Source organism: Nansenia antarctica (genome assembly GCF_963989245.1).
Source record: "Nansenia antarctica genome assembly, chromosome: 14".
NCBI lineage: Eukaryota > Metazoa > Chordata > Actinopteri > Argentiniformes > Microstomatidae > Nansenia > Nansenia antarctica.
The window spans coordinates 21,393,975-21,415,562 of NC_137684.1; the positions used below are offsets into that span (position 1 = coordinate 21,393,975).

Sequence of the window (21,588 nt, forward strand, 5' to 3'; positions counted from 1 at the left end):
TAAATAATTACTGCAAACCGGCTACAATCAATAACTGTGTTATTGTTTAATAAATGTAAATGTTTGTGAATTTTGTTATTGTATGTTTCTCTTTTTTTGTCTTTTGTTGTCTCGTCTTTGATGTTGGTATATAAAAATGATAATAAATATATTGTGGGGAAAAAAAACTGTCCGCCGTTCAGCCAATAGGATTGCAGTCGGTTGCCACCTCCTCCCAGCAGTATGGCCGCCGCTTTGTAGTGTGTGTAGCTGTGCATTACAGAGTATTACTGTACATAGTTTAATAGAATCAACATTACTATATTTCAACCATGTCAGGGTTACTGATGTTGAAAAGCTTGCGCCGCTTCACCAGACTCAGTGGCCGCTTCTATCACACCGAGAAAGGTGTCTACGGTTACCGACCCAAACACACCGAGGGGGACCCTAAGTTACATATCTCTGCACTCAATCAAGGTCAGTAGGTTTGTGATAAGGAATATTGATGAACTCATTAAATCTGTCTTTTTCCAGTCCCAAAAACAATGCATGGTAAGTATAATTGCACAACCATATCTCAAAGTGAAGTATTAGTTATGATATTGTTTGTTAATGCAGGGGAGATTAAGTTATTCATTGTTGTCTTGTCGCAGATTCATAACTAAAGGTTTGCCTCAATGTGTTAATGGGAAGTAAAACACATTTTTCATAGCATCGATGTTTTTCCTCCCATCTCCATACTTTCCCACGTGTTGACGTGACATTGAGAAGAATTTGTTTTGGTTCAGTCTTCAACATGGACCCCTTGTTTCCTCTTCATTCAGATCATGGTCTGGCGCGACTGGTGGAGGCATACCGAGCACATGGACACAAGGCTGCTAAAATTAACCCTTTGCTGCCCCAGAGCCCACTTATGGACAATGTGCCAGAAATCAACATGTTAAGTGGAGCCCTGCAAGGAACTCTCAACACATCTGGTATGTGGATTATCGGTCCCTTTATTCAGGGATCTAGGGAACAGAGAACACTGGCTCATTATCAAACTCGCCACCATCCAATGAAAACAAATCGAGGCACTCACTCTGAGTGGATAATGGTATCCCATGGGATGAATCATCCTCAGTGACTATCAATATCTCAATCCTCAGTCATTATTACTATGCAATCACTCTAACCGGAAGTTAAATCACACCTAAATTGGTGGATCAGGATCGGAATCAGAATCACTTTTTTTTACGTCTCACTGTATAAGTACACAAGTAAAAATATTTGGCTATGGTTCCTCAACATTGACATTGCAGCATTCAGATACAAAATCACAATAATAATAAGTAAAGTAAACAAGAAAAATAAGTAATCCTACAGTAATGAAGTGATGGTTTTATAGTGGCTTCAATGGTGCAAAGATGCTGTGGAAAGTACAATGATATGAAATGCAATACAGTACAGTAGTTAAGTAGTCAGGTCAGGTGGTGTACAAGTAATCCAGTAGTGTGCAAGTAGTTATAATAATATAATATGTTCATTTTTATAGTGGGGGTTGGTTTGGTGGTGGCAGTCTTCTGCTTTCTTCTAGTGTGTTTCTCCATGAGCCTGATTGCTTGGGGGGAAATAGCTGTTTGACAACCTCTGGGTTTTAGCCCCGAGGCTTCGGTACCGTTTTCCTGACAGCAATTAGCTCAAACAGTTTCTGATTGGGGTGGCTGGGGTCCCTAATAATCCTGAGGGCCTTTCTGACACCCCTGTCCTTGTAGGTGTCCTGGATGGAGGGAAGCTCACATCCGCTGATCTTATCAGCTGTCCGCACTACCCTTTGCAGCGTTTTGCGATTTTGGGCATGCTGGTGGGGGTAGACATTGGAGGACAGGCTAATTTTAATTAATGGAATGGTATCAAACACACCTCATTGTCATGTATGTTGTCCATGCATTACAATGAGCTTGTCTGCTTTTTGCCTCCAATGATCCACACCCAAGACTGTATCCAGGACCCCAATTGAAATAAGCCAGTGGCTTTCTTGGGTTTTTATCCTGTTAGTTGACCTTGTATGTAATATGTACTTTCATGTACCTACTTCTGCAAATCTTCTAATAAAGTTTTCAATCAATCAATCAATCCATGGATTTGAGGAATAATATTTGTATGCACAGTACATTCATGTTCGACCACTCTCTCCAGGATTGCGGCATTTTGGGAAAGCTGAGGCTCCAGTGGAGGAGGTGGTGGCCTACCTTGAGAACGCCTATTGTGGATGCATCTCCGTGGAGACCAGCCAGCTGACCAGCCTTGAGGAGAGGGAGTGGTTCGCTGACCGCTTTGAGGAGCTGAAGAAGGAGACCTTCTCCCCCGAGGAGAGGAGGCAGGTGGCCAAGCTCATGCTGGAGTCACAGGTAGGTCATAGATGAAGTCATAGATTAATTAATGAAGATGACATCATCACCCAGCGTCCATACAGATGTAAGATGTAAACTATAGTTGTAGTTGTGTTGATCAACAGCAATGAATTCATTGAAATTACAAATCTAACATGAAGGTAGTAGTATATCATAACATCAGAGCATCACCTAGATCAGCAAGAACGAGATGACGAATTTGTTATTTTGATAAAGGATACTCTTAAACGGCTAATAATGATAATAATAAGATTTCCTCTTGTGAATCTCAGGAGTTCGACAACTTCTTGGGTACCAAGTTTGCCACAGTGAAACGCTACGGAGGAGAGGGAGCAGAGAGCATGATGGGATTTTTCTACGAGCTGTTCCGCCTGTCAGCCCACAGCGGGGTGACTGATCTCGTCATGGGCATGCCCCATCGAGGGAGACTCAACCTTCTGACGGGTCTCCTGAAGTTCCCGCCTGAGGTCAGACACCTATCTATCTATATTTTTAGTAGTATTGGGAAAATCAGCTAGCTTGATCTGATCCTGGATAGCAAAAAACTATTAATACATTTAAATATATATTATTATGATGATCCAGGTTCAAAGTGTTGAAATACTGAGCCATGGGGATCTGAATGTTTCAGAGTGTAGTCAGTAGTAGTCATGCTGTGTAAACATACAAGGTGATTCACTGCAACATTCAGTACTATAACAGTAGCGACAACATGTACAACCTTTTTATTTTGGAAAGAAATGCAGCTCCCACCAAGATTTGTTTATCTCTACCTCCTCCAGCTCATGTTCCGTAAGATGCGGGGGCTCAGTGAGTTCCCTGAGAACTCCCCTTCCATCGGTGATGTCCTCTCCCACATGACGTCCTCAGTGAATCTGGACTTTGGAGCAGAACACCCTATTCATGTGACCATGCTGCCCAACCCCTCCCACCTGGAGGCCATCAACCCCGTGACCCAGGGGAAGACGCGTGCCAGGCAGCAGCTCAGACAGGAGGGTGACTACTCCCCTGTCGACAGCGCCCAGCCAGGGGACCAAGTTGTCTGTGTGCAGGTACCAACTCACACCCCCTACAACCACATTCATCCAACCAAGCCTCCTATGTACAGTACTAGAGGGATGCAACAAAAAGGCATTCTATCACATACGTTCAGCTAAGATAATAGAGATCCAGTCCTGAAATAGAATGGTGGTTATTGTTGAGATTTTTAATTTGTTTTCACAGGTTCACGGAGATGCCTCGTTCTCAGGCCAAGGAATTGTCCCAGAGGCCTTCACCATGGCATATCTCCCCCACTTCAGAGTTGGTGGGAGCATCCACCTTATTGTAAACAACCAAGTGGGTTATACCACTCCGTCTGAAAGGGGGAGATCGTCTTTGTACTGCAGTGATGTTGGTATGTGTCTTTCTGTCTTTCTACCAAATGCATGAATTCAATAGGGGCGGGGCGCTGCTCTGTCAGAGTGACTTGCGATGTACGGCTCTGTTTGTATGTATGTTTTGGTTTGCTTTGAGTTGTTTCTGTAAAATGATCAGTGTGCAAATTGTCACGACCCAACAGCAATGTGCGTACATTGATAGTCAATGGGCTCGTTCCCACACAGGGCCGAGGCCGGACACAGGTAGATTAGCTCAGGGTTAGCTGACAGCACCCAGGTAGATGTTATGGGGAAATGGCTTACCTGGCTCCGATGTATCGTGGCGTGGTCCGCGGGGATACTGAACAGCCCGCACGTTCGTTCAGTGGGGTGTTCCTTCCCATTCAGTATTGACATATAACAAAACAAACAAAACCGGACACGACACAACACGACCTCGGGGGTAATCCACTATTCCACACGGTAATAGTCTTGATAATAATTGTCAAAGGGGGTTCTCTTCTAGGTAAGGCATCTCAATCAGTATTTCTCTTCTCCGTTAACTCCACTCTCTCGACTCTCGACTCTCAGGTAGCAAATGAGCACCTGTCATATACCTTTCGAGAGACCCGCCAATAGGCAAGCCACTCCCCCATGTACCCTGGGTAGCCAATCAACACCCCCTGAGCTTACCATGACAACGAGGAACAGTTGGATCGTGACAAAATAGCATTGGAAAATCATGACAACAACGTTGAAATATCCTGCAATCTTATGGATACCGATCTTCTATCTGCAGTCGGCTTGGGCAATTTGGGAAACACCGACATACCTTCCTACTATTATCCCTAGGAGGCTTGCCTACTCACAGGGCATGCTGTTGAACCTGAGGCATACTCTCCCAGACCTACTGGCATCACCGATCTTTGATCAGATTCCACGATGCCTGATGCGGTGGACCTTGATGGATTAACAGTCATACATTCTGACTGAGAGACAGAAAACAATCAGAGGTGGGGTCTGCATGGCTAATAATAACTGGGCAACAAAACCTCATCATGAGAGAGACCATTGTTCATGACTGTCTTGTTCAGACCCCACTACATATCTGGCAAATTCACACAGATTTGCTGTGATTTTTGTGTGTCCCGACAACGCACTTGCAGATGAGTGAAACACTGAGCTCATCACTGATAGCTACAACAGAGCTGTCACTAGGACCAGTGACCAGTCTGCTCTGGGATTTCATGCCCTATCAGACTGGACAGAAAGCTGGACTTATGCTTTGGAAATATACCTGACGCCTATGTGTTCAAGCCCCACCCACCACATAGTCATACTGATCCTAATGTGGTGCTGTCAAACTGACAATTAAAAAGACTAAAAGATTTAGGACTGGAATTATGACTCAATTGAGAGTCAAAAGTTACTAAGCATAAGACTTAGTTGACTGGTCAAACTGGTTAAACTCAACTACAAAAACAAAGTGGAGCAGAATTTCACTACTGTTAGGGTTATGCAAGGGAGGCATGGCCCCAGCCACCTTTGCAGTCCAGCCAAACTCTTTTTACGCCAGGTTTCAACAGGACTGACCTCCAGAATGACTGAGCCTGCACCTGCCCCAGTCTCTCCCCACCACCAGCAAAAGTGGAGGAGAGAAAGGTTAAGTCCACCCTGTCTGTCCAGAATCTGACACGGCTATTTCAGCTGTTTTTAGATTCTACTTTTGTCCCACAAGCGTCGAAAGTATCTACCATCATCCTTGTGCCCAAGAAGGCACATGCCATGGTCGTGAACAACTTCCGACCTGTGGCACTAACATCTGTCCCCAGCAAGTGCATTGATAGGGTGGTCTGCACTGAGCTCACCATGATGGTGAGGGAGACCCGCTTCAGTTTGCCTCAGGGAGCTCCTTGGAGCTCAATGTCTCTGACTAAAGAGCTCTGCTCTCTCACACACTCGCTGAGCCATATAGGCTGAATGGGCAGGTGGTGCAGCAGGTACAAGTACCTGGGCAGGAGATCGTTGGCCTCCTGTCGTTCTTCCAACACGCTGACAGTTTTTTGAGTTTTAAAGACGGCCCAGCAGCATCTGTTCCTGTTGAGGAAGCTGAGGACTTTCGCTGTCAGGGATGACATTTTAACAGCTGTCTCCAAATCTCTTATTGAGTCCGTGGTCACTTTTCAACATCACATCCTGGTACAATTCCCTCCCTCAAGCAAAATAGCCGGTATCACTCAGCCATAACTGTCAGAATTCCACAGTCAGCTAGAAGGAAGGCCACACTCATCACATGACCCTCTCACACCCTCTCATCCCATGACACCCTCTCATCACATGACCTCCTCACACCCTCTCCTCCCATGACCTCCTCACACCCTCTCCTCCCATGACCCCCTCCTCACACCCTCTCCTCCCATGACCCCCTCCTCACACCCTCTCCTCCCATGACCCCCTCCTCACACCCTCTCCTCCCATGACCCCCTCCTCACACCCTCTCCTCCCATGACCCCCTCCTCACACCCTCTCCTCCCATGACCCCCTCCTCACACCCTCTCATCCCATGACCCTCTCATCACATGACCCCCTCACACCCTCTCATCCCACCATGACCCCCTCACATCACATGACCCCCTCCCACCCTCTCATCACACAGGACCCTTATAGAAACTGAAGATGCACTCACCGGATCACATTTTAGTGTAACTGCATGCTGAATTATAAGGTGACGGTGTAGTGTGTTCTACCCAGGTAAAATGGTGGGCTGTGCCGTGATCCATGTGAACGGTGATGACGCTGAGGAGGTCCTGCGGGCCACGCGGCTGGCGGTGGAGTACCAGCGGCTCTTCCGGAAGGACGTGATCGTGGATCTGCTGTGCTACCGCCAGTGGGGCCACAATGAATTGGACGAGCCTTCCTTCACCAACCCGGCCATGTACAAGATCATCCGGTGAGTGCATCTTACATGTCCGACAAAGGCGTGGTTTAATCTGTTTATTAAGACCCTAAGTTTCTATAATTCAATATGGGAAATGGAAAAGAAAGTTCACTTGTGTTTCAACTGCCAACAGTAGGTTTCTCAATGGCGTGTATTTCATGTAAATTAAATACCTAACAGCCATCACAGTTCTATGTGAACATGTCCTCTCAGCTCTAGGAAAAGCATCCCTGACTCCTATGCCGAGCAGCTGGTCTCCGAGGGCTTGATCACTGAGGCGGAGTGCGGCGGGATCAAGTCTGCCCACTACGGCATGCTGAATGACAAGCTGGCCAACATGACCCTGTACATCCCACCCCCGATGAACCTGCAAGGTCGCTGGGGAGACCTGGCAGAGCCCCAGGCCAGGATCACAACCTGGGACACCGGTGTGCCCGCACCCCTACTGCAGTTTATAGGGGCCAAGTCTGTGGACATCCCTGAGGGAGTCCAGCTGCACGGCCACCTGGGGAAGACCCACGTACAGGTAAAGGAAGGACTCATCGTTCAACTATCGGCTGCTGGAGCTGGATGATTCTGCATGGGTGGGAAAGTCCAAAGGTACATAACAGGTTTTTTTTGCTCCCAGGGTCGTCTGCGGAAACTGGAGGATGGAACCAATCTGGATTGGTCTACTGCAGAGGCCATGGCGTTTGGATCTCTACTCTGCCAGGGTCAGTCAGCCTCTCACTGGATGAAAGAGGTGTCATGAGTGTTTTAAGGGGTTTGCTAGTAAAAAAAATAGATTTTTTGTTTTGTTTTCTAAGATCCAATATAAGTTATAGAAATCTCATGTCAATTGTTTAAAAAATTATTTAATGAATTGTTGTGTGTGTTTGTTTGTTTCATTTGCTCTGCAGGGTTCAATATCCGCATCAGTGGACAGGATGTTGGGAGGGGCACATTCAGTCAGCGCCATGCAATGATTGTTTGTCAGGACTCCAATGACATGTACATCCCCTTAAATCACATTGACCCTAAGCAGAACAGCTTCCTGGAGGTAACAACACATCAGCTGACACAAACAGAGATACAAATTTGAAGTCTAGAAAACTAAACTAAAAATGGATGTCAGTGATATGTGCACTCTGACAGTGGTTTGTGTCTGTGTGTGTTGTAACAGGTGTGTAACAGCCCCCTGTCTGAGGAGGCAGTGCTTGGTTTTGAATATGGTATGAGCATCGCCCAGCCAAAACTTCTACCAATCTGGGAGGCTCAGTTTGGGGACTTCTTTAACGGAGCACAGATCATCTTTGATACCTTTATCTCTGGAGGTAAACAATATTTTGGTTGTTTCTATGGCTGCATTTACACCGCAGGTCGTAATGCCTAGTTCTGGTTTAGTGCCGATATCCGATTTGATCTTGAACGCCTGCTTACATCTACTTTTTAAAATGACCCATATCCAATACCTGTGCTTACACTCGAAAAACACTTGAAACAACCTGCATGCGTACATTGAAAACGAAAGTAAACAGACAGCCGGCACTACGGAAACAAACAAGCCAGAAATTATAATCCCTTTTATATATATTATAATATAAAGCCATTGCTTCCCTAAGTATGCTTAGAGGTCCGCAAAATATTGCGCACATTGTGCACCTTTACTGCAGCTGTCTTAACTTGTTGTTTGTTCGTGGGTCTTTCTGCCTTTAGTTTTGTCTTCAGCAAGTGAAATGCATGCTCAATCGGGTTGAGATCAGGTGATTGACTCGGCCATTGCAGAATATTCCACTTCTTTGCCTTAAAAACCTCCTGAGTTGCTTTCGCAGTATGTTTTGAGTTATTGTCCATCTGTACTGTGAAGCGCCGTCCAATCAACTAGGCTGAATTTGGAAATCTCAAAATACTATAAATAATGTGGTATGTGTCGGACCATGAGCCGTTCCAAGCCTTCTCCATACTTTTTTCTTTCCATCATTCTGGTACAGGTTGATCTTATTTTCATCTGTCCAAAGAATGCTGTTCCAGAACAGGGCTGGCTTTTTTTAGATGTTTTTTTGGCCTTTCTATTCTTTGGGCTTATGAATGGTTTGCACCTTGTGGTGAACCCTCTGTATTTACTCTTGTGAAGTCTTCTCTTTATGGTAGACTTAGATAATGATATGCTTACCTCCTGGAGACTGTTCTTCACTTGGCTGGATGTTGTGAAAAGGTTTTTCTTTACAAGGATCCTGCGATCATCCACCACCGTTGTCTTCCATAGACGTCCAGACCTTTTTGTGGTGCCGAGCTCTCCAGTGCGTTCTTATTTTCTTCTTCAGAATGTACCAAACTGTTGATTTGGGTTGATCAAACTGTTGATTTGGGATTTCAGCCTAAGGATGGCCTGTTTCACTTGCATTGAGAGCTCCTTTGACCACATGTTGTGCGTCCACAGCAACAGCTTTCAAATGAAAATGCCACACTTGGAATTAGCTCAGACCTTTTACCTGCTTAATTGATAAAGAAATAACAAAGGAATAGTCCAAGAGGGGGCTACATATTAAAGAGCTGTAATTCCTAGACCCTTCGTACAATTTGGATGTGAATGCCCTCAAATTAAAGCTGAGTCTGCACTTTAATCCCATATTCATTATATAAATGTAACTTGAATATGTTTTGGTAAACAGCTAAAATAACTAAATTCTGTCAGTCCAAATATATATGGACCTAACTGTATATCCGCGGACCCCACGGGTTTGAGAACCACTGCATATGCGATCGCCTCCTTCACCCATGCTTTGGACTGGCCTGATCAGAAAACAATGCAATTAAAACAATGAATCAAGTTTGTAGGGCCTAAATACGTTCTATATGATTGAGCCATATTTCCAGACGAGATGTGAGAACTGGTTTTGTCCCTAGGCGAGGCCAAATGGCTGCTGCAGTGTGGGATGGTCATCTTGCTGCCCCACGGCTACGACGGCGCCGGACCTGAGCACTCCTCCTGCCGCATGGAACGCTTCCTGCAGGTGAGGAGGAATGGAACCCTCAACTTCAGGAATATTCTTTTAGCTATACCGCAGTCTCTTTCCTCACAGTATTACTATATAGTCATATTGTCCCGTTTATTACTACATTACACACACAAACCCACTGCATGTTTAGCTGTTTGTCTGTTATGTCTAAACTGCGAGTCCCGTTGTCTCCCCATGTCTCAGCTCTGTGACAGTAAACAGGAGGGCGTGGATGGTGACGACGTCAACATGGCCGTGGTGAACCCCACCACTCCAGCACAGTACTTCCACCTGCTACGGCGACAGATGATCCGCAACTTCCGCAAGCCTCTCATTGTGGCTGCGCCAAAGACGCTCCTCCGATTTTCTGTAAGCATTATGCAGGATCAACGACGTCAGTGGAGATCTAGTCATTGTTGTGAGCGTCTGTTTGATAGGGGTATTTGATGAATGAGTGAACCGAACTGTGTTTATTTCCTGTCTGTCACGAGGGGGCCGTGTCCAGTCTGGCAGACATGGCTCCAGGAACGTCTTTCAGGCCTGTGATAGGTGACTCTTCAGTTACACCAGACAGGTAAAATATCCATAATTCACTCTCTCTTATGGGATGCTTCCTTGTGGTCGTTTTGATAATATTCAACTTCAGTGGGAGCATTTTGTGTCTGGTGAAGATCCCCTCACCACTGTGTGCCCAAATGGTTATGTACCCTCTTAAGGCTTTTGAGGTTTGATTGGTCTCAGATTCCCCCCCAACCACCCCGGGATACAATGACAATACTATGACGGTTTCACATCCCTGGTTAATGTGATCACTCTTTAACCTTTGCACTACTGATGTTTACAATTTTTGCACATACTGTATATTGCGCATTGCACATGCCTCTTTGATATAGCTTTTTATACATCTGCACATTACATACTGTTCATAAGCTACCACACTGTATAACCTACCTTAACTGTACATAGCTCATAACTGTATTTACGTCTAAACTAAACTGATGGACTGCACTTCTGGTTAGAAGCTAAACTGCACTTCGTTGTATAGTATTTTTTACTTTGCAATGACAATAAAGTTGGATCTACGGTAATCTAATCATCTAATATGTTTCCTGTGATCCCTGTAGTGTCCAGCGGGTGGTGCTGTGCTCTGGAAAACACTACTACGCTCTGCTGAAGCAGAGGGACGTGTCTGGAGCCACCCAGAACACCGCACTGATCCGAGTAGAGGAGCTGTGCCCCTTCCCCCTGGAGGCTCTGCAGCAGGAGCTCAGCAAGTACACCAAAGCCAAAGGTGACCTGACCTGGCCCGTACTACTCATTGAACTCACCAATTTTTTTAAAAAGCCATCTTTGAGTGTGTGACGATGTGTTTTTGTGTTTCACAGAGGTCGTCTGGAGTCAAGAGGAGCCCCAGAACATGGGTGCCTGGTCCTTCTTGGCTCCCAGGTTGGAGAAGCAGCTGGCCTGCAAGGTGAGTCGTGTCTCAGTCACCAGTGACACATTTGACTGGGTTTGAAACCTTTGGATGTAATCCAACTATTTCCATGTGCCCCCCCTCAGCCCCGGTTGGTCAGTCGGCCCGCTCTGCCCGCCCCGGCTGTCGGCATTGGAAACCTTCACCACCAGCAGCAGGAGGCCATCCTCACTGCCACCTTCTCCTGAGCCACCTGAACACTGGACCCCAAATTGATGCTCTTATCCTCTCTGTTCAATGTTCCTAAAACACTAAAAGGGCTGTTTTAAATGCGGGTAACACAATGACACAAAGCACTACTACTGAAACGGAGTTGAAACTGTACAAAACATATGACGTAGGTGGTCAGAGATTTCTTTAAGAAAAATATTAGATTGTTTATTGTAATATTTCAGATTTAATTATTAAAATATATTTTTTAATGCAAAGTCTGGATTCAGATCTGCTCACCCACAGATTTTTTTCATTCTCAAAAAGTACAGTACCAGTCAAAGGTTTGGACACACCTTTTCATTCAATGATTTTTCTGTATTTATATATTATTTTCTACATTGTAGATTAATACTGAAGACATCAAAACTATGAAAGAACACGTGAATTATGTAGTAAACAAAAAAGTAAACAAAAAAATCTTCAAAGTAGTCACCTTTTGCCTTTTTGTGGTTTTCTCCCACGTATTCTAGAGAAGAGAATGCTGGGCAGTGTTCACACACACCAAGCTGATTGAGAGAATGCCAAGAGTGTGCAAAGCTGCCATCAAAGCTAAAGGTGGCTACTTTGAAGAATCTAAAATATAAAACATTCTGGTTTGTTTAACACTTTTTGGTTTACTACATAATTCCATAGGTGCTCTTTCATAGTTTTGATGTCTTCAGTATTAATCTACAATGTAGAAAAAAAATAATAATAATAAGAAAACCATTGAATGAGAAGGTGTGTCCAAGCTTTTAACTGGTACTGTATATTTTACATACAGTATGATGACATCATTCAGTATATGCAGAGCATTAGGCTATGAAAAGAGTACAACCATATGGTTCAGAATAAATTAAAGCCTTAGATATGTTTACAACATGATTGTGCGATGTCATTTGTAGTTAATCATTGTTCACGTCAGAACAATGTGATTTCAGTGGCCTGAATATGATGAATATGTCTCTATTTGGTTTGACAGAGGATCGTCTCAGGTTGTGAATCAGAAGGCCGTAGTCATCCATCAGTATCGTCTTTGCATGAGCTGCTATAGTTGTTGTACCGTTGAAGTCAGCTTCATTCAGTTTACATCAGTTTAATTTGAGAGAAACATTTTTAAATACTATGAATAATATTTTGTTGTGTAGAAAGCTTTAGATAAAAAAATAAATAATAATCTGAACAGGTGTAAACTGCATTTTGTGGGTTTTGTCTTCTATGGTTGCAGGTACAATTTGAAAGCATTATATATGTGGAAGCTGACTACTGCTTAGTTTTACTTTGAACTTACTAATCTAATGTGGTGAGTTCGATGCCTTCATTATGTTCATTTTACGGTTCAAGAAAAATGACTACTGCAAAACATGTAGAATCAAATTGCAACATTCAATATTTTCAAATAAATCATTATATTTTCACCATTTGCTTGTCTTTAATTAGGTTGAGTCATACCTATGAGAAAATGTAATTTTTATACGTTGTTATCAGTGCCTGGCCACAGCATCATCGAATCACAATTTCATGAGCTACAGTGAGTTAGACAGTCACTCAATAGACTGTTTTAATGTAGATGTTGCTCTTCAGAATACACATAGCATTCCCTAACCCTAACCCTATGACTGTCAGTAATGTAACCAAATAATGAATTGTATTTCTATGAATGCAACATCCTTGAGCTCTAATGTGACTGTGCTCACTCAGTATTCAGCAAAAAGAAATCACTTGACTTGGCAACCCAACCCAATTCCAGTTCCTTAGATGTTCTGCCACTTAAAATCACCAAAACATTCTAAAAATGTTCTAGATATGAAATGTTATGTCTGTCTAGGTATTGGGAAATACTCTAATCCAAGTAATGCTTCAGGCCTTCTGTAATAAACAATCATAATGGGGGGTGACTCATTTTTAAAACATGCACCAAACTGACTTGACCTGATTTGATGATGCAGGTGGATGGCTTGAGGGCAGCAGGTGTGTGGATGTGTTAACCACCAGACCTGTGGGTAGTAATATGTCATTGTCTGTTGTGTTGTTTAACGTTTAGAATACTCATATGTATCACAAGGTACACATTGGTTACTTATAACCACACACCTGTCCTGTATATTAGTTTATAACATTGACAGTAACATAATTGACTGAATTGAAATGCGTGAGTCTCACGGTGATTGCGTGAGACTTGGCAGCCCTGTAACATAATTGACTGTCATGGACAGGCGGTTCGAGTATCCAACGCCTGCATACCCACCCAGCCATCACCTTGTCTTGAGATGTCTTAAATTAAGATGTCTTAATTAACCAAAATAAGACATTTTGTCTGACAAATGTGTCTTAAGATGTCTCGAGGAGACAAGGTGATGGCTGGCTGGGTATGTGGTACGTGGATTTGGTGCAATGCGAACACTAATCGTTCACTCATACATGGGGCTACTCAACGCTGCTGCCAGCTACAGAACACAGCCTCCCACTCAGGCTCCTTATCGCTGTAACAACCAATGGGGCTGGTCAGCACGACTAAAAAACAGCGCTGGTTCAGACACAGACCGACCCCCTTGAGACCCCCATCCGTCCAGTAGCACAACATAAACAGAATTCTAGGGAGAATAAAAATTGCATGCAAACTAAAAGGAGAGCTCCCAATCTCGCTACGTCAAACAGAGATTAGTCAGATAACCTATACAGCCTGTACCTACGTGTGACTGATCAGGACACAGCCTACTTTATGTACCTGGGCGGCGCAGTGGCTGTGGATGGATGGGTGTTTGGCTGAGCGAAAAGCAAGGTAGAAAGAAATTGGGCGACAATCAGGAAACCTCTTGGCGATATTAACCCGTTTTTTAACCCGTTTGTCGGCAAGAGACAACCCTAGTTAAACACGAGGTGGTTCTGTTAGAGAAGGTTTAGGTTATCTCACGTCTCCCCCCCCCGACCATGGCGAGAGAGAACGGAGAGTCCGGGGATGGAGGGTCTTGGAAAAAGAATGTCGATGATATCAAGAAGATATTTGACTTCAAAGAAGTCCTTGGAACGTGAGTAATGACTGAGATGTGTTTTTACTGGCGTTTAGAACTGGAATTGGGTTGGGTTGCCAGTCAAGTGATTTCTTTTTGCTGAATACTGAGCACAGTCACATTAGAGCTCAAGGATGTTGCATTCATAGAAATACAATTCATTATTTGGTTACATTACTGACAGTCATAGGAGGAGAATACTATGTGTATTCTGAAGAGCTGTTGCAGACGCTTTGATTGAAACTTTGTGACCAGTCGTCTAGGGAAAGAGTCAGCCCTGACAGATGACACTGATAACGGAAACGCAATTGTCATAATCATGCTTCTGACAACTGTTGCATGTTTTGTTGAATGAAGTCAGTGAGATTTCCGAGTTCCCTGGCTGGCGTCGACAATGACACAGGGCCTCAGAAATGAAGTAAACTGCGGTACACTGAAATAAACTGCAAGAAAGATGATGATGAAAGATGCTATGTGGAAAAACAAACGTGCTTGATATATGTAACTTCCTTAATCAATTGGAACAGCACACGTGTGCGCAAGTGAATTGTTCTATCCGCAGGTGTCATTGAAGTGAAGTGGCCAAGCCTAATATCAAAGTATAACATCCACAACACGCGGGATATGTTATTCATCAAAGCGGGATATGTTATTCATCAAAGGATATCAGGAGGATGTATAGCGTCTAGTCCGTGGGGCGTCACGTCAAGAGATGATACTGGAATCGTTTCTGGCACTAGATGGGAAAATAGATTTAAAAGGGCTCCTTCCAAGGTTCTGTGAATCAATGACGGCTGCACACCATTTCGTTGATGCGAGATGACATTTCCAGCTGCTGAACGTAGGCTATGACCATAGGTACATACTTGATCGTTTGAATGGATATAGGGCCTAATAGTCCTCCATGTATGCTCTGAGAGACCCAGTAGACCTAATAGTATTAGTAATACAGGTTCTTATGTTTTCTGACTTCTGTCAATCAAAGCCTTATTTGAATGTGATGGTATGATGTAGTTAGTCAAAACAATCCACTGCCACCACATGTATATGGTGCCTGGTCATTTGAGGATCACTTGGGGAGGCTGATCTCTGGTTATCCCCCAAGAGGTTGAACGTTCACCTGAGACACATCACAAACATTCAAATAGCCTAGTGATGACAATCTAAAGAAATCATTTTTTATATATGAACAATTGAGTCTCTTGGCTTTACTATAAGGGTAGGATATTTTTATTTTTTTATGTCAATGGTTGTAGCCCTGTTTGTTGTGCGTTGACTAACAGTTCTCCTTTCTGGTTTCACAAGTTATTCTCTGGACTACAGAGCAAACAAATTCCAGAGTTTATTTCTGTCCACAGTTAGTGCTGCTTGACTTAATGCCTGCTCTGCAGTGGATGAGTTATGATGCAGAGGGAGCATGCAAGTGCTCACATTGAAGGGCAAATTCCCCAAATGGAAGACAGTCCATCAAAACTCTTAAAAAAACGGAGTTCCTAAGAATTTTCGTCAAGGACAACACATACATAGATGAACATAACAATTACTGTGTCTAATGGCTAACTTGATTGAAGTACATTTTAGGATGAAAACACTGTACGGCTCATATACACCACCTCCCCCTCTCCCCTTGACTGAGTGGATTTTATTGTTGGGAGGAGGCGTGTGTCAAGGATGGAGTGTCCCAGGAGAAATAATGGTTTTGCCTTGGGAAATTGGTGTTGTGCTGAAAAACCGGGCCACCATTCAATAAACAAGGATGTTGTTTTCCACTCAAGTGTTAACATGGACATATGGGGAGGCTACGCAGAGTTACTGGAGATGCATACGCTATACACAAACATGGGATAGCAAGGCTATCCCTCCTCTGCTGATGATTTGTTGTTGTCATGATGTCATGAGATGATTAATAGTAATATGCTCCATCCCTCAACCGCCCCCCCCCCCCGCCCCTTGTTTGAACAGTTCTTAAAGGGGGTTTAGAATAGATATGTGTCCCAAAAGCCCACTGGACAGGCTCCTGTTGTAGTGATCCTAATTACAGGAAGCTGCAACGTCCCCGGGGCTCTCGTCATTACCTGTGAATGGCCTCTGATTCAAGACGTGTGAATCATCATGACTCGCTGTCTAACGAGCTGAGAAGCAGTCATCCACCACAGCTCGCTGTCACAGCATGCCCTCTTACTACCAAGAAACTCCCCCACATTGTTAGTCAATCACCCCCCCCCCCCTCGCCTGCAGTCATTTGTCAACACCACAGCTCGGCTCTGGCTGAGGCTCCTGCAGTCTGAACCAGGGAGTGCCTTGTTATGTATGCAGTGCTGCTGAGCTGGTATCCCAGCAGGTCACTCAGGGTTAGCTCGTCCCACAGCTTTGCCTGGGGATTATGCATAGATAGATCTAGGGATGGGGTGGGGGACAGGAAGAGCCACACACTACCCTCCCCCTCCTACTCCACAGGCTTCCGTTTAGTGTCCAGGAGGGATCATCCCCAATGTGTCCTCCTGTGGGCACTATATATTCCTCTGTTGTCATTGGTTTGCTCTTGTTGGCTAACAAGATCTGCCCCACTGAAGGCTCTCCTCATGGCTAATTTCAGACACATAAGCTGGTGATATTCTGAGGGGACTACCGGTATATACGTATGTATGTGTTCTCACTAGGGAGCACCTTTCCATGTCCCTGTGTGTTAGTTATCTAAATGGTTTCTAGAAGTGCTGCCCACAGCAGGTAATGATGATGCACTTGTCAGAGATACTTTAAGCACCGTGAAAATACATGTTTAGCACAACAACAACAACAACAACAACAAAACACTTCAAAGTGCAAAAGGTTTCTTGTAGACAGTTACTGTATATCTAGGGGAAGGGAAACAGTGGCTAAAATGATATTTATCTGCATGAGTGCTTTGTTTTTTTTGTATCCACTTTCAGTGAAAGTGCTGTTACCGCTTTCCTCTCTCAGGGACTGTGGAGTGGAGTGGTTCCTTGTGTTCCAGTATGGCCTTGTTGCAGACCGTAACCAACTCCTCCACCACCCTCAGTGAGAGGGTCCTCAAACAAGTTCTTAACTTCCTTGAAAGCAGTTTGAGTGTGACTTAAACTGTAGCTAGGCAACTGGTGTAATGGGGTCCCTAGTTGTTCCTATGGGTCCAGTGTCCGTTCGTCTGTCTGTCTGTCTGTCTGTCTAGGTCCACCCACATTCTGTCTCTTCAGCACCTCCTCAGCATGAAGGACTGTACACACGGTGTACACACTGATAAGAAAGTAAATAGTCAATTCCCATATCAAGTTACCCCTGTGTTGAACAATGCTACATGACACTTTATTTAAACATATACATATTGTAAACATTTGGTCCTATTGACCATTGTATGTTATTGACCAAATTCTGCATTACACTGGCCCAAAGTCCCAGCTCAGCCTGAGATAAGGTGTCACTTCCCATGTGTCCCATACGTCTGGTTAGTAGATAGGCTAATTGTAATGGCGAGCTGTTAATGTCACATTAAAATCTCTATAGCCACTTTGTGACCGTCCATTTCAATTCATGTCTCATCACCGCTGAACCACAGAGTCCGTTGCTTTAGCTGCAGGGAGTTGACAGTGTGCCAGACCAGGGGATGGTATCTGTGGAGAGTGGGCAGTAATCGCCCTTATCAAAACAGTTAGTCACTCCCACGGGATATCTGGCTTAGCTGCATCTTTAGACAGATTTTTGCAAAGCCTCTCTCTGGTGAGTTTTTTTTTTTTGTAAACTCACGAGTGACACAAGCTCTTATCAGGCTATGAGCTGACCCTCCAGGAAAGATCAGAACGATTATTTTCTTCATTTAATCAACTATCTGGTGACCACAGAGCTGAGGTTCTAGGAAAGCTGCCCCAGGTCCTGGAGGTCTTAATACAACAAACAGGTGACATTGCCCTAGTGACCATGCATGCCATTGGGCAGCATGGTATTGTTGTGTAAAAAATAAGGGACTATTGGTGTCATCTGTATCAGTACCTAATAGCAGTTTTATGTAATTTATTGTAAAACATCTTTAACATATCCTATGTTCATATTCACTATGAAAATAATGGTAGCATTTCATAAAGTTGTCAATCATGATTTAGATGATAATCAGTAAGGACAGTTAATGACAATTTAGACCATGCCCATCAGTGGTCTCAAATAAGTAGTTTCAATTACTTAATCAATAAAACAATTCAGGAAACCGGAGCATTAGATCATCACAGAGAAAGACCCTTTATTGTAGATAACAATAGATAGAGTATATAAATAAATGGAGTACAACGCAGAGCCCACGTCAGTTCATGAAGAGAGGTCCTCCTGAGCACTTCTCAGAGCCTCACATTACAGGTCGACAAGGCCTCCCAATCCTTCCCAGGGTCCTCTGCGCAGAGTGATCACAAAAGATGGATGGATGGGTTACCTTGTTTCCAGTTTCTGGGTGTTCCTGACAGACCCAGGGCCCATAAAAGAGGTGATCAGGTCCTTATGACAATGCAAATGCCAGCACTTGAGCGGCGGAACTGGTCTCCATTGTCTCAGGTGTAGAATGATTACTGAACGGGTCTCCATTGTCTCAGGTGTAGAATGATTACTGAACTGGTCTCCATTGTCTCAGGTGTAGAATGATTACTGAACTGGTCTCCATTGTCTCAGGTGTAGAATGATTACTGAACGGGTCTCCATTGTCTCAGGTGTAGAATGATTACTTACAGTGGGCTCAAACATTATTGGCACCCCTGACAGAAAACAATACTCAAATTCTAAACAATATTTTTATAGACAAACTCGAAATACCAACATGTGATAAATACTGTGCTATATTAATGTTCCAATAGAACCAACAAAAAGCATTTACTGATTTAATTAAAAATCAATTTCCTCCAAAATCAATGTTTCACAATTATTGGCACCCTTAAAGATTATTGTAAATAACACCTACCAAAATTAAACCAGGTATCAAATTCCACTTAGTTAAGTGTATCTACTGTATGTGTTAAGGAACTGTATTGAGTGATTACATCACTTCCTGTTTCACTAGGGTATAAAAATGAGGTAACACACATGCAATATCCCTTTGTCATCCAACACCATGAAGAAAACAAAAGAATTGGCAGTTCAGAAGAGGCAGATGGTCATAAATGTGGTAATGGCTACAAGAAAATTCACAATATACCACTGAGCACTGTCAGAGCAATTATTTAAAAAGTTCAAAAGATATGGAACTGTTGAAAACCTCATGGGTAGAGGACACAACTGCATCTTGCTCCCCCAGGATACTGAGGAGAATGGTGAGAGAAGCAATAAAATCCCCAAGGATCACAGTGAAAGAATTAAAGGCCTTGGTGGTATCTTGGGGTCACCAGGTTTCAAAAAGCACCATCAGACGCCACCTCCTCATTGGAAGGGTTGCCAGAAGAAAGCCTTTTCTGACCACAAGACACAGAAGAAAGCGCTTGGAGTTTGCCAAACGTCATTTACATTATGACTGGAACAAGGATGCTCTGGTCAGATGAGACCAAAATGTAATGTTTTTGTCAGATACAGCATCGGCATGTTTGGCGTAGGAACAGAGATGCATACGAGGAGAAGCACCTAATACCCACGGTGAAATATGGGGGTGGGTCAGTCATGTTTTGAGGCTGTTTTAATTCCAGAGGTCCATGGGCACTGGTTAGGATTGAGGGCATATTGAATTCCACCATGTGGAATCAGGCGATTTTGGTTCCCTCTGCCAGAAGGCTGAGACTTGGCCGTAGGTGGACTTTCCAACAAGACAATGACCCAAAGCATATCTCAAGAGATCCACACAGAAATGGTTATGTGACAACAAAATCAACGTTCTGCAATGGCCATCTCAGTCACCAGACCTCAATCCAATCAAAAACCTGTGGGCTGAGTTGAAGAGGTCAGTTGATAAGCACAAACCCAAGAATGTGAAGGATCTTGAAAGGATATGCCAAGAGGAATGGTCCAAAATCCCTCCAAATGTGTTCCTTAACCCATGTCAAAAAATTACAGGAAGAGACTCCATGCTGTTATCCTTGCCAGAGGTGGTTGCACTAAGTACTAGGTGAAGGGTGCCAATAATTCTGAAACCTTGATTTTGTTGAAATTAATTTTTTATTAAATGATTGTTATGATTTTGGTTGTTTCCATTGAAACATTAATAAAGTACAGTATTTGGCACATGTTGGTGTATTCCCTTTCTCTATAATTATCTTGTTCATTTTTAAAAAAGTATTGTTTGTGCATTGCTGGTCAGGGGTGCCAATAATTCTTGAGCCCACTGTATGCTGATTTGCTCAGACGGACCCCTCCCTCCAGTTCCTGTGCCTCACAACCTTTACAATGTATATTTTATACACCATGAAGGTTGCCATGACCTGTAGTTGAATAACTGACAAGACAAAGACCCACCTGGATTATCTTGTTCCAACATTCCATCCAATATGTTACATAACTGATGCTCTAATACTTCTTACACAAGATGATTCAGTGATTACTCAGCAGCACTAGGCCCAGGCCGTGACTGAAACTCCCCCGTGAAACGGACCCTAAAAACACTCCACACACTCACACAAAGGCACTCTACATCATCATAATTGCTAAAGGTGTTATACTACAGCCACGGGCCCTGAACATTTAATCCAATATTTTGGATGAGTTTGGTGTCTTGTTTTACGGCATATACTGTATCAGCAAAGCATCCTCGCCAGCCCTCACATCAGTTTCACAGAAGATGAATATACTTGAGTCAGCAAGCTTGTTTGTGTCTTGGCCTGGTCTGGAAGTGTTTGTTTACAGAACGTCACACACAGCTAATGCTGTGCTGCAGGCACTGTACAGGAAGTGCTTTACCGAAACCACAAGCTCACCCACCATCTCAGAGACAGCAGTGTAGTCATAGTTGTGGGTACAGAGACAGGGCAAACTATGACACCAGGTCAAACACATTTTGTCGTGCCATGATGTCATTTTATAGCAGCAGTAATGGATTGAAATGAGTTTTAATCAGGTGGCAAATTTAGATAGACATTTTCTCATCACTTACACACATCACTGCGCACATCATGCTCCAACTCACACCGTGGATTAGTTTGAGGTCACATTGGGTTGACACAGTCACATAGGGTGTGAAGGTGCGAATATAGCTGTGTTTCCCTTCAAAAGGATGCAACTCTACCCTCACCATACCTAGCCATGTTGAGTTGTACTATAGATGCCTAGATTGTGGGAGACCCTATTGTTTGTCA

The 21,588-nt window shown here is 43.7% G+C and overlaps 1 protein-coding gene across 1 annotated transcript; it reads left to right on the forward strand.

Annotated features, from left to right (window-relative positions):
- The first annotated feature begins 219 nt into the window (after positions 1-219).
- Positions 220-12,731, forward strand: dhtkd1 (dehydrogenase E1 and transketolase domain containing 1). The gene is made up of 17 exons (XM_080545361.1): positions 220-456; positions 804-956; positions 2,158-2,369; positions 2,645-2,839; positions 3,155-3,424; positions 3,597-3,768; positions 6,482-6,680; positions 6,882-7,194; positions 7,297-7,381; positions 7,568-7,707; positions 7,831-7,981; positions 9,555-9,661; positions 9,851-10,015; positions 10,138-10,220; positions 10,771-10,937; positions 11,032-11,117; positions 11,207-12,731. The coding sequence occupies exons 1-17, from the start codon at positions 312-314 to the stop codon at positions 11,306-11,308; spliced, it is 2,745 nt and encodes a 914-aa protein (XP_080401487.1). The 5' UTR covers positions 220-311; the 3' UTR covers positions 11,309-12,731.
- Positions 12,732-21,588: the final 8,857 nt, after the last annotated feature.